General features: G+C 35.0%; 1 protein-coding gene across 2 annotated transcripts in view; it reads right to left on the bottom strand.

The window, feature by feature from the left end:
- Positions 1-2,218: 2,218 nt before the first annotated feature.
- The window catches only part of zfpm2b (zinc finger protein, FOG family member 2b), a 128,634-nt gene continuing 114,134 nt past the window's right edge, over positions 2,219-16,718 (bottom strand). Inside the window, exons 6-8 of one of the 2 annotated variants that reach the window (XM_056480317.1) lie at positions 8,827-9,033; positions 6,959-7,183; positions 2,219-5,587 (exon numbers count right to left, since the gene is read on the bottom strand). In XM_056480317.1, the coding sequence (XP_056336292.1) occupies positions 3,258-5,587; positions 6,959-7,183; positions 8,827-9,033 (2,762 nt within the window). In that variant the 3' untranslated portion in view covers positions 2,219-3,257. The remainder of the gene's footprint in view (positions 5,588-6,958; positions 7,184-8,826; positions 9,034-16,718) is intronic. The other variant, XM_056480318.1, reaches the window with a different exon arrangement.

The raw sequence follows: 16,718 nt of genomic DNA, 5'->3' as shown, positions 1-16,718 counted from the left end.
GAATTTTTTTCCATGTCTCCTTATCCAAACACCCGATTCTGATCATCAGCTCATTAGCAGACACTGAAAGACGTTTAATGAGTATGACAAAGCAGACATCCAAAACATGCAGTGTTGGTGCTCCTCCAGGAACATGGTTGAGAAACACTGCTCTAGCACACTCTTTTTTTAATTTTTTGCACCAAGCTCGTACATGCTTAGAGATTAAACTTGGAAAATTCTTCTTGTTTTAAGAATTTTTAGACATTTAGTCAAAAAACAAGACAAAAACCTTAGGTAGCCAGATTTCATAGTTTATATAGCATAAATTTAATTTGCTAAACAATTTCCAGATCCATTTGTTTGGTTGGTACAGAATATTGCAGTAGAATTATTGTAATTTGTCAGTTTTAAACTACACAGAACAAGCTTGGACTTTAAAATACTTGGAAGCTTTCACACGTTATAAAAGTTCTTCTGACTTGTTAGTATGTTGTATGTTAAGCGCAAAGACCCGTCCTACTCAGATAGACTCACTACTCAAAGTCACTTAAATCACCTTTCTTCCCCATTCTGATGCTCGGTTTGAACTGCAGCAGATCATCTTGACCATGTCTACATGCCTAAATGCATTGTTGCTGCCATATGATTGGCTGATAAGACATTTTTGCTAATGAGCAGTTGTACCTGTGGACACGTGTACCTAAAAAAGTGTGCAGTGAGTGTAAATATACAAAAAATATATCATTTCATGTATATGAATTTTAACTAACACTAGAGGGCGCAAGTGCTTACACATTCAGTGATAGCCTAAAGACTTACTACTACTGTCCTGAATGCTATATAGATATTCTATGATGTTGTATTGTATATTCTTATGTTGTCTAAAAGTGCAATATATATAATACACATTTAATAACTGTTCTGCTTTATTATTATAAAATAATGTGGCATGGCATGACTGTGTTATATAGACTATCAGATATAGATCAGTAGGATGCTGAGAATGTTGCTATGGCTTGGCTGGCCAGCTGCAAGAAGGTTAATCTTGTTATGAAAGAGCAGTCCACCCCCAAAAAAATTATTCTGGAATTATTTACTCACTTCAAGTTGTTCCAGACCTTTTTACAGTCCTTTTTTTCTGCTGAACATAAAATAAGACATTTTAAGATTGCTGATAACCGAATGTATGCCGCCATTGACCTCCATTTATGTGGGGAAAAATACATTATTATTATTATGATTATTATGATGATGATATCGATCTGCTTTGTGGGGACGCGGTGGCACAGTAGGTAGTGCTGTCACCTCACAGCAAGAAGGTCGCTGGTTCAAGTGCCGGCTGGGTCAGTTGGCATTTCTGTGTGGAGTTTGCATGTTCTCCCTGCATTCGCGTGGGTTTCCTCTGGGTGCTCCGGTTTGTCCCACAAGTCCAAGGACATGTGGTACAGGTGAATTGGATACGCGAAAAAAATTGTCCGTAGTGTATGTGTGTGAATGAGAGTGTATGGGTGTTTCCCAGTGATGGGTTGCAGCTGGAAGAGCATCCGCTGCGTAAAACATGTGCAGGATAAGTTGGCTGTTCATTCCACTGTGGCGACCCCTGATTAATAAAGGGACTAAGCCGAAAATGAATGAATGAATGAACGATCTGCTTTGTACCAAAATCTCAATCAAGTACTTTTCCCTGATGTTTCCATAAGTTTAATTTCTGTGGTCTCCTGCACACATATTTACTGTTTAATCAATTAAATAATTATTTTATACATTTATGTTTAATTATTTTATCTCTTTAAAGAAAAGGTAATCATGTTATGGCTTGGCCAAACACCAGATGGTGCTATAATGCTTGTGTATTTTGCAACACACTACCACCACCCTTTATTATTAACGCAAGGATGATGCAATTACAGAGCGGTGTATTTTTATGAAAGAAGTTAAAGACGATTTTGCAACAATCCTCATACATGTCTATAGTTTCTGTTTGAATATAAAGGCACACTGTGTGTGACACTAGTTCATCACATTTTCTTTCTCCACTGCAGAACATTTTATCTCTTAAATTCTGACCATCTCTTGTTGAAATGTGCCGGTAATTGTGTTGATGCTGTTTGCAGTCAAACTCTGCAGGACATTGCCCCTCAAAAGCAGTTTTGGAAAACGCTACCATGAAGTGTATATGCCTCTCTCTTTCTCTCAAAAAAAGTATAGTAAATTCACTAACACTGCTGTCCTGAGATAAGAATTTTAATTTTTATGCCACATAAAATAACATTTCCCACATTTCTGGAATTTCATTCCATACAGGTACATGCATAGCAACACATTATTGACAACTTTTTTTTCTGACAAGATTATTTTTCTGTAGGAAAGTTTACAGTGAGTCATTCATATCAAACCCTTCTCTGTAAGACCTCCGTAAACACCACACAGAATTTATGGGGTCCAAGTAAAAAACGTTACCCTTTCATAATACTGCTTTAAATAATGTCTTATCTTTTAAAAAGTATTGCATTAGAAGCCAGATATTTAAAAAAGAGATAACGAATCAACAAACACACATACAGGTCACCTTTTTAAGAAGAGTTTTGCATTGACGAGAAAAAAGATTTGAAGCATAAAGAAACATCAAGGACAAACTAGACTCTACATGTATTGACAATTATTAATTCAGAAAACGTGATTGCCAGTCTTTAAGGATAAACAATAGTCAGTCAGTGGTAGTCCCACCATCTGTAGGCTTTTCTTTTTAATCAGTTTCTACAATGTGGCTTCCTTCCGCAATCCTGAAACGTTCATAAGCTTGCTTTTCATTTCAGATCTGTGTTTTTTTGGAGCTGCAACTATTATTAAATAAATAAATACATAAAAAACAAGAAACTATTAACACACAATACTTTCAACAAATAGGTTTAAAGTTTCTAATAAATGACTGGTAGGATTAATCCTGCTTTGATTGTCCTTCTGCTACTGAGTACACCAGCATGGAATCGTAAAAACGTCTTTTGATGACCACAAGGGGGAAGAAACGTGCTTGTGAAAATCAATGACTGGTTCAAGGCTTGTGAAAGACGAGAGGGCAGATGGTAATGTTTAGAGAAAGTGTCCATTGCAATAAATTATGTTTGATTCGAGCAGTGCAGTTGTCAAGCGTGGACAACAGGGAATGTTTTCTTGGGTTCTGTGACAAGGGACCCTAAATGTATCTACACTGCTGAGATCATGTACGTGGATTGGTTCCAACATTACCTTTTCTACAACTGTGGACTAGTTGTTCACTATTTGACATGCTCTGCTGTGTGAGATGAGCAGTAAAACTTCTTGTGCGTTATAAAATTTGAGAGATTGTTGAACTGAATGTCACACGGGCGACAGTACTTTACATTACTTGAGTTGCCAATGGACCCATTCAACACTTTCTTCAAGCTAGTCGAGACTTCCTCAGTTTTTAGAGATGGCATCTGTGTTGTGACATCCTTACTGTTGATGGGATCATCTAAATGGCTCTCTGGTGTAGGGGATTCCTGTTTGTTGTCAGCATCTTCCATCTTTTCCTCAATCTCAACATTGTCCTTTAGAGATGAGGACTTGCTCTGGATCTCAGGGTCATCTGTGCTAAGATGGCTACCGTCAGGCATTGGCTGATCTTTTTCTCCCTCACTGCCCTCATTTGGACTCTGTCTCCTTTCACTTTGTGAGACCAGCATTCCTGTAGCGTAATCAGTGGGTTTGATTTCATAGTAAGGCCAAATTTGCTCATCAGGTCTCATTTTCTTGGCAGGACTTGGGTAGGTCGAAGAGGGTTGAAACATGTTCCTCGGGTCATCTTTTGTTGGGATTAATTGTTTCTCACTTGAAGCTTGGGTATCAGAAGTTGGCACTGCATTTGGATGCTCAATCTTTATCTGTGGAGCTGGAAACTCAAAGAGGGGGTTCTCTAAGAGGTTGTTAGTATTTCTGGGACCTTCCTTTTTGATGCTTTTGTTCTCAGTGGAAGCATTTTGCAAAATAGTACCCGGGCAGAAGTTCTGCTTGTGCTTCAGATAGTCCTCAACTTTGTTGAAACTTATCTTGCACACAACACACTCATGATAATCCATTAGTCCTTTAGGGGAAACAGGAGTGTTACCAAACTGTGGCACGCATTTTTTACTGAGATCTATGGGTGCATCGCTTTCTTCCTTAGAGATTATATTACATTTTGACACAAGAGCTGATTTTGTAACTGTCAGTGAAGCCTCTGGGTATTTGGGCACTAACCCCTGGATCATGTTGTATCTCTGATGATCTCTGAAGCTATCCAGTGTGTCCTTAGACATGTATGGTCCTCCTAAAGTGGGCATTCCAAGAAATGATGGCATACCCATTGGTGGCATTTGTTCTTGCTCGGAATTGGCCAACTCGTATGCCTTTCTTCTTTTACGTGGACGTACTGCCTTCTGATTGGCCGGTCCTTTATTGTTTGCCCGTTTGATTTGAGGGTCATGGCGAGTGGCACAGTAATACTGCTTGTGCACCATGTAGGTCTCATGTCGACTAAAGGTGATCTTGCAGGCCTCACATGTTGTGTGGCTGGGGTCAGTTTCAGTGGGTGGCATTTTCTGGCTTTGTAAATCCAGCTGTGTACCATTTGGTCTCTCCTGTGCACCAGATGGAGTTGATGCTTTTTTAACTTGCACAGTCAGTTCATCTGTTACTTTTCCACCTGCAATAGGATTGCAAGGTTTAGGCTCGTGACCTTTCACTTCAGAGGGATGGCCGGCATTTAGCATAACAGCCAAACTGGCTCCAATTTTAGGGCTTACAGTGCCTGCTGGTTTATCCAGAAGTCCAGTGAAATCGTGTGATTTGTGTGTGTTTTCCCAGCGACTGTTGCAATAGTGCTTCTTGTGCACTAAATAATTGTCAAGGTTATTGAAGGTGATATTGCATTCGAAGCATGTTGCTCCTTTTGGTACAAGTGCACTGTACATGACTGGAGGGTACGAGTTTCCACCATGACGCAACCTGCGATGGACTAACTCAGACATTTTGGCCAGTATCTCAGATGCCTGCGGCCCCATGGTAATATCCTGTGAAAACGGGACATGCGGTATAAAGGGGGGTATGGGAAATGCAGGAGGAAGGTGGTGCTGAATGGGTGAAGAGGCTAAACGAGGACTAGAAGGTTCTGACTTGACTCTGGAATATGAAAGGTTAGTCTTGTTTCCTGAGTTTGCCTCACCTTTAGTGGATGTCTGGCTACTGTCCGTGTTTTCCAGATCTGAAATTTGAGTTACATCACATTGTGCTGTGCTTTCCTGGAGGTCATTGATGTTTGTCTTAGCTCTGAGCTGTTGAGAGCTACTTGTAATGCTGTTAGGAGTGTTATCAGTTTTGTCTTCTTTAATGAGTTTATTGGTGACCGTACAATTATGTCCATGTAGCTCCTGGTGTTTGGCCATTTCTCTGGGGGTTTGGAATGAGAAGTGGCATTGACCGCATCTTAGGCCGGTTTGGGATAGATGGGAGAGGATGTGGTGCTGGAGTACCATGAGAGTTTCAGCAGTGTAGTCGCAAATGGTGCATTTCAAGTTGCTTCCAGTGGACATCTCATCAGACTTGAGACCTTAAAATACAAAAACAAATAAAAGGAATGGTATCAGAGAACATTAAAATACACAATTCAGGATAACCAAACCAAAGGTTGTACACATGCTCCTACACATTAAGTCATACTTCTTAACCTTTAGCCCCCTGCCCTCCATTGACAGTTAAGACAATCTGTGTCATAGGTATATTACAGTAAGGGAAGCTCTAGCGCAATGGTCTCAAACTTGATTCCTGGAGGGCCGCAGCTCTGCAAGACTACTAGAGACTATTAAGTAGGTTTGAGTTGGAGGTCGTTGGAGATAAACTCTGCAATATAAAACATGTAGATAAGATCTTGTAAAAACATAGATTTAGGGGCCGATCATGCTTTTTGTGTGGAGAGGCTCCTTTTTTGAATGATTTACTAACGGCCCCGAGCTGCTTATGCGCCCTGCGTGCCTCCTATTTTAACCGCCTGCTGCGCCTCACGTCTTTTTCATTCTCCAATCAAAAGAAAGTAGAGGTGGGGTTTTCCATTGAGGTGCCTGCAGTGTTTGTGTTATCAAGACAACTACGAAGACTTTTAAAGATAGAGGAGAGACATTTTCGGTTTTGAGTTATCCTATTCTGTATGAATCACAAATCTTGAATATCACAGTATTATTAAATTTTAATATTATTTTAATATCAACAGCAACACTCGTGCACAATACGCAGCTGATTCAGTTGTTGCCTAGTGACATAAAAAGTGCACGATGCTACTATTACTTGACAACAAAAAAGGCAGTGCTGCGCCTCGCTTTTTTGGAAGGGAAAAGTGGGTTCGGTGTGATCATCCCCCTATACTACTTTTCTTCGGTTTACTCCCTTCTTAATTTTTCTCAGTATTTTTGTTAATAATGTTTTTACTAAATCTATCTGTATTCAATTAGTGATAAAACATGAACACACTTTTTTAAGCAGAGGCTTGGTTCTTTATTTTGATATGTGATATTGTCATATATTCCTAGCAATACATATTCTAAGGACCATCAAATGTATGTGAAAATCATAAAAAATTATTTAACATTTGCATAACATTATAGTCAGAAAAATTTCCTGATGCACTATAATAAGTATAACAAATTATATTATAATATATAATAAAAAGTAGGAAAAGAATAAAAAAAAAACTTGTTTAGCTGGTCTTCCAGCACACTTAGATAGTTTTCTGGGCTCCTACTGTAGCTTGGCCAACAGGCAACTGCCCATAACCAGTGTAAAACAAATTAACTAGATCAAACTGAGGGGGCTAGGAGACAACGTTTTGTTCAGTAAGCAGGCATTCATATCTACATTTTTTTTCTCTGTCTTAGATATTGGTGGTCAAATGATTATTTTAAAAAGAATGTCTTTTAGGTTTACTCACAGTTATGTGTGGATAAGTGCATTTCCAAGGCATGTGAGCCTGCAAAGCTCATATTGCACTGGGGGTATGTGCAATTGCGGAGCATTTGATGGCTGATATTGGCGTTTTTCTCTGCCACCATCTCAGGGTCCCTTTGTCGCCCACTGCAGTAATACATAAGATGGGCCTGTAGGTTTCTTTCACTCCGAAACCAGATGCCACATGCCTTACAGGGGAAGATGTCTTCTACAAAGACAGAAATGGACACAAGCAGATCCATATAGAGTTATCTAAAGCTACTGTAGCATCTTAAAATACAGTGGGGTCTGAGACCACTAGAGAAATGCTTTCATTTGACATTTTTGTGATACAATTCAAAATGGCGCAGAAGCTTAAATATTTCAGATTATTTGTTATATAAAAATTTGTTCATGTCCAGCTAAAAAAAATCTATAATAAATAATACAAAAGCAAAAACAATAAAACTAGCATTGATTAATCAATGCTAAAATATAACTGTATTCTGATGGTACAGTAATAGACACAAGGTTATTAATAATAGATTATTATATATTTTTATTTTTAAATTAGTTTTTATTTTGATATTATTTTAAAAATTAGCTGTAAATGCTTTTAAAAAGTTTTATTTTAGTTTAAACAGCAAAAATCAGTCCAAGGCACTCGAAAAATGTGAGAAAAATATTAAAAAGCCTTTATTGACATAGCTATTCCTTAGAACTGCGCCTACATGTTTCGGCAAACAACTGCCCTCATCAGGGTTACCTAATGCTATGTCAATAAAGGCTTTTTAATATTTTTTTACACATATTTCGAGCACCTTGGACTGATTATTGCTGTTTAGTATGATGAATCCCATACCCAAAGAGCACCGGCATATTATTTAAGCTACCCCTGATCACATTTGGTTTGACTTTGGATTTTATTTTAGTTTGTTTGAGTAATAGTTTTAGTTTAGTTTTTTTTTGTGAACACATTTCTATTTATTTTTTATATACTTAGTTTCAGCTTTAGTATTAATAGTTCAGAGTTAACAAAACACATCCAGTGTCAACTAAAGCAAAGTTTAGCTTACAGCTTACATGAACTCTTGTGCAAACCTCTTAGTAATAAAATAATTGTTGAACAGAAACTGACCCCACACAAATGCAACTTAAATGAGTAACAATACCAATAAAAACGATGAAGAATGAAGTCAAACTTCTTCATATTAAAGATTATGTGTGTAGTTAACCATGCCTAGTTTACATGTTCAGACAGATGAAGGAAAGTTAGAACACATGTTTTGTTTATAAGTTGCTGTATATAATCATGCTTTTGACTGATATGTTTAGCTGTAAAAGCGCATCTACGGGTGTTTCCATAAGCAGCCGCAGGCCAGATTTTTAATGAGTGCTTATTAATTCTGAAATAAATGACTATTTTTTATTAATTATTATTTTTATTCCAGTTAGTTGACTGTTATTAGTTTGACAGAATTTTAGAATTTAATTTATTGTGAATATTTATTTTTATTTCATTTAGCAAAGATGTCTTTTGACCAATACTTCAGTCTTAGTTTTCATCTACTAAAATAACCTTGCTAATAGAATGAAGAACAAACATGCACTATCCAACCCTATACACATGCACTATGCAAATGTGCTGCATGTTGTTCACATCAAATTCTTATTAGCTGTAATCGAAGAATGGAATGGAGGGTAAATATCTAATTTCAGCAAAACTGAAGGTCAGTCTCAACCCTTGGTAATTCTCTTATCCATGGCAAACACGCACATCAGAGCTGTGATGACTCTTTGACATGGATTTCCATTTTTAACCAAGCACATTAATCAGTCTATCCACTGTGGCACTGATAATGCGGCACTCACTGTTGATGATAGCGCCGGGCAGTATGGATGCCATGGCCGCTTGCTGAGGAAGGAGTTGGATGGCATCCAGTTGTCGGGACGGGTACATCCCTTGACCATAGGGATTTGGGCCTGGGGATTGAAGATGAGAGTGCAAATCCACCACACAGGCTGCGAGCTCGTCTCCTTCCATGATGTTTTTGGTTGTGGAACACCACACATGTCCTCCTGCAAGACATAGAACAAAGCTTAAGGTTTAATAGAGCATTTTAAATCTTTTTTTAAAGCATGAAGATGCTAAATATGTATAAAAAGCGTATTAAAATGTAAAAAAAAGTGTGTACTATAATGTTCAAATAACTTTACGAATGAAATAATGTTCCATTGTCATTAGTGTTAAAATATATTTAAGTAAAAATTAAATAACATGCATTTTCAGACCTGCACTTAAAACAACATACAGTTGAAGGCAAAATTATTAGCTCTCCTGTGAAATTTTCAAATATTTCTCAAATGATGTTTAACAGAGCAAGGAAACTTTCACAGTATATTGTACTCTTGTTTTCTTCTGGAGAAAGTCTGATTTCTTTTAGTTTGGCTCCAATAAAAGTATTAAAAATTTATGTTCAATTTTTTTATTGTGAAAAAACAAACACAATTTCTGTACAAACAGTTACATATCATTATCTTTGTTGTTGTTTTTTTGTTTTAGTTTTTTTACAAAAAAGAAGAAAATAATAATAATATTAATAAAGAAAAAAATAATAATGCTAATAATAATAATAATGGGGGGGGGGGGGGGGGGGGGGGGGGGGGTTGAGATGGAACTTTTTTAAGATAAATATCATTAATCCCTCTAAGAATTTCATCCAGAAAAACAAACAAAATGCGCTCAGGGGTAACTCAAATATTTGGTCGGTGCTCTTTGGGTAAGGGATTCATCAAAACATCAACAGAAATTAGTCCAAGGCACTCGGAAAATGTGGAAAATTTAAAAAGCCTTTATTTACATGGCTTAATCTTAAAAGAAACCTACGCGTTTCGGCAAAGATCTGCCTTCATCAGGGTAACAGTGATCAGGTGCGTTTAAATCTCTTTTGAGTACTATGGTCACATGACTCATTCAAACATCTCAACAACACTGAAATAATTTAACCGACATAGTCAACTATCATCAGTAATTCAGCATAGATAGAGGGTGACTTTAAACCATGCACAGACATACAAAAAATCCTTTAAGAATTTCATTTTCCATATTGGCTACAGAACAAACCACTGTTGTACAATGATTAACCCAAGTTGCCATCTTAACCTAATTAGTCTTAATATGCCTTTATATTGCATTTTAAGCTGAACACTACTATCTTAAAAAATTAACTAATAAAATAGTATGTACAGTTTAAGTCAAAATTATTAGCCCCACTTTTATTTTATTTATTTATTTATTTATTTATTTATTTATTTATTTATTTATTTATTTATTTATTTATTTATTTATTTATTATTTAATATTTCCCAAATTATGCTTAACAGAGAAAGAACATTTTCACAGTATGTCTTATATTATTTTATCTTCTGGAGAAAGTCTTATTTGGTTTATTTCGGCAAGAATAAAAGCACATTTTTTTTTTTGCTTGTCTACAGAACAAACCACCATTATACAATAACTTGCCTAATTACCCTAACCTGTCTAATTAAGCTAATTAACCTAGTTAAGCCTTTAACTGTCACTTTAAGCTGTATCGAAGTGTCTTGATAAATATCTAGTCAAATATTTACTGTCATCATGACAAAGCTAAAATAAATCAGTTATTAGAGATGAGTTATTAAAACTATTGTGTTTATAAATGTGTTGAAAAAAATCTTCTCTTCGTTAAACAGAAATGGGGGGGGGGGAGTTGGAATAAACAGAGGGGGCTAATAAATCACGGGGGCTAATAATTCTGACTTCAACTGTATATATGTAGAAAATAGTACATAGTATGTAAGATAGTATGTAATGTATGCGTTTAAAAACACACAGGAAATATTTGAAAATGAATTTAAATTTCACAGGAGGGCTAATAATTCTGCCTTCAACTGTACACATTCAGATCTGCATTTAAGTCATATAAAAGAAGAAGGTATCATACTACAATCATTATATCTTAAATAATTAGACATCTCTCACTTATAAATAGCTAAGACCTAGTCTTTGGAAGAAAATTGGGCAAGTTTAAAGATTTAAAACCACAGTCTGATATGTGTTATGCCCAGTGGTGTAAAGTAACAAATTACAAATACTCAAATTACTGTAAATGAGTAGTTTTTCTCAGGAACAGTAATGTACTAAGTACTTTTAAAAATGTGTACTTTTACTTTCCTTTGAGTATAATTTTAGTGCAGTATTGCTACATTTACTCCACAACTTTCCTTCAATCTGCAGTCACTATTTTTTTTCTTGTCTATGGGGATTAGAAAATTCAGTCCTACGATTCCTGTCGAATCGCACATAGAAGTAAAGAGATAAATCACATCATAATGAACTACCTCAAGACATGGGAGAGTTATAATTGCAGCAAACTGTTTGGAAACATTAAAAGTGTAAAAGAAGATGTCCAAAATCTTAACATGCATTGACTCAAAGACTGCTTAGATGCATGTCACTGATGAAAAAATGACGAATGTTTACTGTATGATGACCAAAATGGCCTTAAACACCCAGCAGGCACAAGACGTCAACATGATGTCAGACTAAAGCTGTATCCCTATGTCGTGGGGATGCTGCATTTTGTTTGGAGATGAAAATCGGGCTGACATCAGAACTTAATGTCAAGCCGACTTCAATGTCCAGGGTCCAACCAAAAATCAACCAAATATCAATGTCTAATCATGTTACAGCTTGGTGTTGTGTGGACGTTACCACTATGACGTCTATCAGACGTTGGATTTTGTTTGTCATACCTGACGAATTAATGTCAGTATTTGACATCAATATGACGTCAGTTCAAGATGTTGGCTCGACGTTGAATTTTGGTCACTTTCTAACACAACTTAAAATCAACAATTTATTATTTGATGTTGTTATTGGACATAAAAATAAGATTGTCCTTAAACGCTGGCTAAGCATTAAATTTTGGTCAACTGACATTACAACCTAAACAGAACCTAATTTTAACATCTTATGATGCTGTGTAACTGCTGGGCAATAACTAAATGCACTACAGAATGTTACGTTTACACACATCCACAAATTACATGTACTGTAAATGCATCAGCTTTTTACAGCGTAATACTCACTGCTCTTGAGTACTTTTGAAAGGGCTGCTTTTTACTCATACTTTGAGCAATATTTACAACAGATACTCTACTTACTCTTACTCTACTTGTACTACATTTTAGGCAAGTAATGTTACTTTTTACTTAAGTATGATTTTTCAGTACTCTTTCCACCACTGGTTATGCCATATACTTTGAGCTGTAACTTTGAGAAACTCTGATGAATGTTGTTTAGGGAATATTCATGAATCCAAAATCAAATCTAATAAATGTTTTTGATGAAATATGTCAAAATGATGAGAATTAGGGTGGTTCTTTGTTCTCAAAAAGTGGACATTTTTGCAGTTATTCGCCTCATTTTCTATTTAATTATGAGATTTAAATACTGTATTTCAGTGACATTTTAAGCACTATTTTTTTAAACTATTTTCCTAAATAGAACAATAAATAAAAGCAAATTAAATACAAATTTACGTCATATATCATTAGAAAAAAACGTAAAGTTTTAAATTAAACACGGTCTACTGTCTATTAAGTTTATTGTCACTTCACTTATGTCAGATTGTATGTTTCCTTGCAGAGCTACAGTAGATGTTGGACTCATAAAAAAATTATTGTTTGCATTGGTCAAAACTGATTAGCTCAAGTCACACCGAAGTGACAGCCAACAGAGGATTAAGCTAAATCTTAACACTTTTTTGAGGGGTTATTTTCACAATTTATCATACCATGGCAGTCAAAATAGGACAAAGGAGATTATGAATGGATCTTTGTCAGTAAGAGGTGGGTCTTTCGAACCAACTGGACCCCTCCTGGCTACCGGCCTGAATATAATGTCTAAAAATGTAGCATATTTTTCTTTCTTCTTGTCACAAAAGTCACTCAGAAAACTTTTTTTTATTCTTTTAATGATTTTCCAGTGTGGCATCAATGCAAGACAATAGTAGTTTTCAGAACCGGAATTAGTAAGCTTCACCTTTTATCTATTTTATACTAAATGACATAGTGGTAAATACCAACGCACTACTTTTTAAACCCACACACTGCACGCTTTTTTTCAGCCACACAAATGCATGCCAATGCTTTGAAGTGGCAACAAACAAGTGAGGGACAAGCATATTGTGGAAGACGCTGTATATTTTTCCCTGCCGCCAAAGAGAATGGGCATCTCGGATAAAAGTACAGCATTATCAAACTGAAGGGCTGCGGATGAAACGTTCGACTGGAGTCCGCAGAACAAACTCATTAGCTGGTTAAAAAGGAGAACGAGTGCTTTGTGACTGAGATAACATTTATCTGTCCAAATGACGGACTTTCTGTCTGCGCGTCATCTTCCATTGAGGGGATTAAAGTTTTAAATATGACTATTTACAAAAGTCTGGAACGCGAGATAACAAGAAGAGACATGATATGCCGGCACTAAATGCTAGAATTAGGACGTGGACTAATTGGGGAGTTGGACAATAAGAGTGAAGTACACTCAATGCTACCTTTCAGAGACGCGTGAGCACTTTGTGACAACATGTCTAAGGAGAAGAAAGTGACCCGTGATGAGCTGTCGTGTTTCCTGCAGAGAAATGCTAATTGCATGTGCTTTTGGTATTGTAGGTCTGATATGAGGAACGGATGTTTTTTTAAAGTGTTAATTTGTGACCATGGACCACAAAACCAGTCATAAGTGTCAATTTTTGTAAATTGAGGTTTTTACATCCTATGAAAGCTGTATAAATAAGCTTTTCACTGATGGTTTGTTAGGAAAGGATAAAATTTGGCCAAGATCCAATGATTGACACAACATCTAAATACATGCCTTTAAAATTGTCCAAATGACATGTTTAGAAATACACATTACTAACAAAATTAAAATCTCTCTCTCTCTCTCTCTCTCTCTCTCTCTCTCTCTCTCTCTATATATAATATATATATATATATATATATATATATATATATATATATATATATATATATATATATATATATATATATATATATATATATATATATATTTACAGAATGAAATTTACAAAAAAAAAGCAATGAAAATCATAACTTAATATTCTAATGATTTTTGGCATAAAATAAAATAATAAAAACTTATTTTGACACATAGGCGACAATGTATTTTGCCAATTTCAGTAAATATACTTTGGTAACTTCTTTTGTCTTCCAGGGTCACATTTAGTAAACAATTATGTTTTAATGCAATAGAGTAATAACAGAGTAAACATTTAGTAATTATTTATAAATTATTACAAATAAAAAGAGATTTTTAAGTGTCAATTCTATAAGTGTATTGTTTTCAGTTTCATTTGATTGATTTTAATTAACTATTATACAAAATGTCTACATTTATTATCCATTAACAATATTTCTTCATTTATTATATGTATATATAAGATACAAAAAATATTTTATTAATTATTATATTAATAACAAAAATAATTTGATTACATTAAGAATCACAATGGAGCCCCCAAAATATGAAAAAATTGTAATTTTAAATCTCTTTATATTAAATTTATATATATATATATATATATATATATATATATATATATATATATATATATATATATATATATATATATATATATATTCATTCATTCCTTTTCTTTTCGGCTTAGTCCCTTTATTAATCTGGGGCCGCACAGCAGACTGAACCGCCAATTTATCCAGCATATGTTCTACGCAGCGGATGCCCTTCCAGCTGCAACCCATTTCTGGGAAACATCCATTCACACTTATACACTACAGACAATTTAGCCTACCCAATTTACCTGTACCACATGTGTTTGGACTGTGGGGGAGACCGGAGCACCCGGAGGAAACTCACGCGAAAGCAGGGAGAACATGCAAACTCCACACAGAAACGCCAGCTGACCCAGCCGAGGCTCGAACCAGCGATCTTCTTGCTGATGCAACAGCACTACCTACTGCGCCACTGCGTCACCCATATATATATATATATATATATATATATATATATATATATATATATATATATATATATATATATATATATATATATATATATATATATATATATATATATTTAATTACTAATTTTACTATTTATTTAATTAAATAAATTACATGATTAAATTTCTATAGATTATTCAATAACATTTTCATATATTCACATTTTCTTGAAATAAAATCAAGAATGATGGCTTATTGTTTTATATATCTTAGTAAGTTGAGGTCAGAATAAATAAGCAGTTTTATTTTTACATAAAAATATCTTATGCGGCACGGGTATTTACTTCAACTGTTGATTACTGTAATTCTCTCTATGTTGGTTTACCAGCAAAATCTATCAAAGGACTACAATATATTCTGAATTGAGCAGCACATGTTCTCACTCACAGCCTCATGACAGCACATCAATTGCGTGCTCTGTAATTTGCACTGTCTCGCATTGAGCTTAAAACACTTGTACTATATAGTTATGCATGATTTGGGTCCTTCACATCCTTGTGACTTAGTTATCTCTTACATGTCTTAAGGTTTTTGATTTGATACATGTTGTTGTTTATATTTTGTTATAAATTGTATTTTTTACTGTCTTTGGGTGTGAGAAATGTGCCACATAAATAAATGAAATAAACGTATTCTTCTTCTTCTTATTATTATTATTATTATTACTTTCTATTATAAATATTATTTCACACGTCTTGACATTTAATTTTGTCAAAAGTTCTTATAAAGCATAGGAGTAAACATTAAAGTTTACTTGGATTTAATACACTTTCTATGTCTAGAAATCATTGAAATAATTATTTTAATTTCAATTTATTTTGATGCAACATCTCTAAGAAGCAAGTAACACACAGAATAAAATGTGAAATTGTTAGCAAATTGTTGTTTTCTTATAAAATGTACTCCAATGTTGTTGTATTGTTTGCCATGTGCGTGTTTGTTTCTAAACAATAAATGTAACTGGTATTTTAAGCATTGTGCTTTTCTTTTTGCAAATACCAATATGTGAAAAGAATTACCAAAACAATCCATTTTCCAGAACAAAATAAAGCATATTAAAGTAGAAGTGTTTTTCAACCTCTACTCTGCAGTACAATATACAGTAATTATAACAAAATATTAAAAGCACTTGCTAATAACACATAAAAAATAGATAAAGGGCATCATCTAAATAAGCATTTTTATAAAAGTAAATGGTAATATGTACTCTGTTATCTTTATTTACAGTTGTGAGGGGAATAGCAGCGTCACAGTGTTACAGCGCAGCATGTTCTTGTGTCTTGTGCTATTTTTGTTCTGGCAGTGAAAAAGAGCAATCGGCCTGGCCGGCGTTTATTTTGGCACCACACGCTGTAGTGAAGACAATGAGAGATATAAATGAAAAGCATGCGTTTCCTCCCTCTCACATTCACCTACAAATCCAAGCCAGTATTTGGAGCTGTTAATGAGTGTTCATCAGTTCATCAGACCTGAAAAGAAAGTGGTGCTGTGTAGAATCTGAGCTTCGAGTTAAAAACATAAACTAAAAAAACTAAATAAATAAAGTTAGAGGCTAAAGGTAAACGTGAAAGCACATTAATTTGTGAAGAATGACTGAATGAACTGGTCAGACTTCATTTGAATGGTGTGAGTGATTTCTGAGAACTATCAAGTCTCTTCCACAAGGTGGCGATGTC

This window comes from Danio aesculapii, chromosome 19 (genome assembly GCF_903798145.1).
Source record: "Danio aesculapii chromosome 19, fDanAes4.1, whole genome shotgun sequence".
Taxonomy (NCBI): domain Eukaryota; kingdom Metazoa; phylum Chordata; class Actinopteri; order Cypriniformes; family Danionidae; genus Danio; species Danio aesculapii.
Note: the sequence above shows the minus strand (reverse complement) of the source record. Positions and strands in the feature narration are given on the sequence as shown.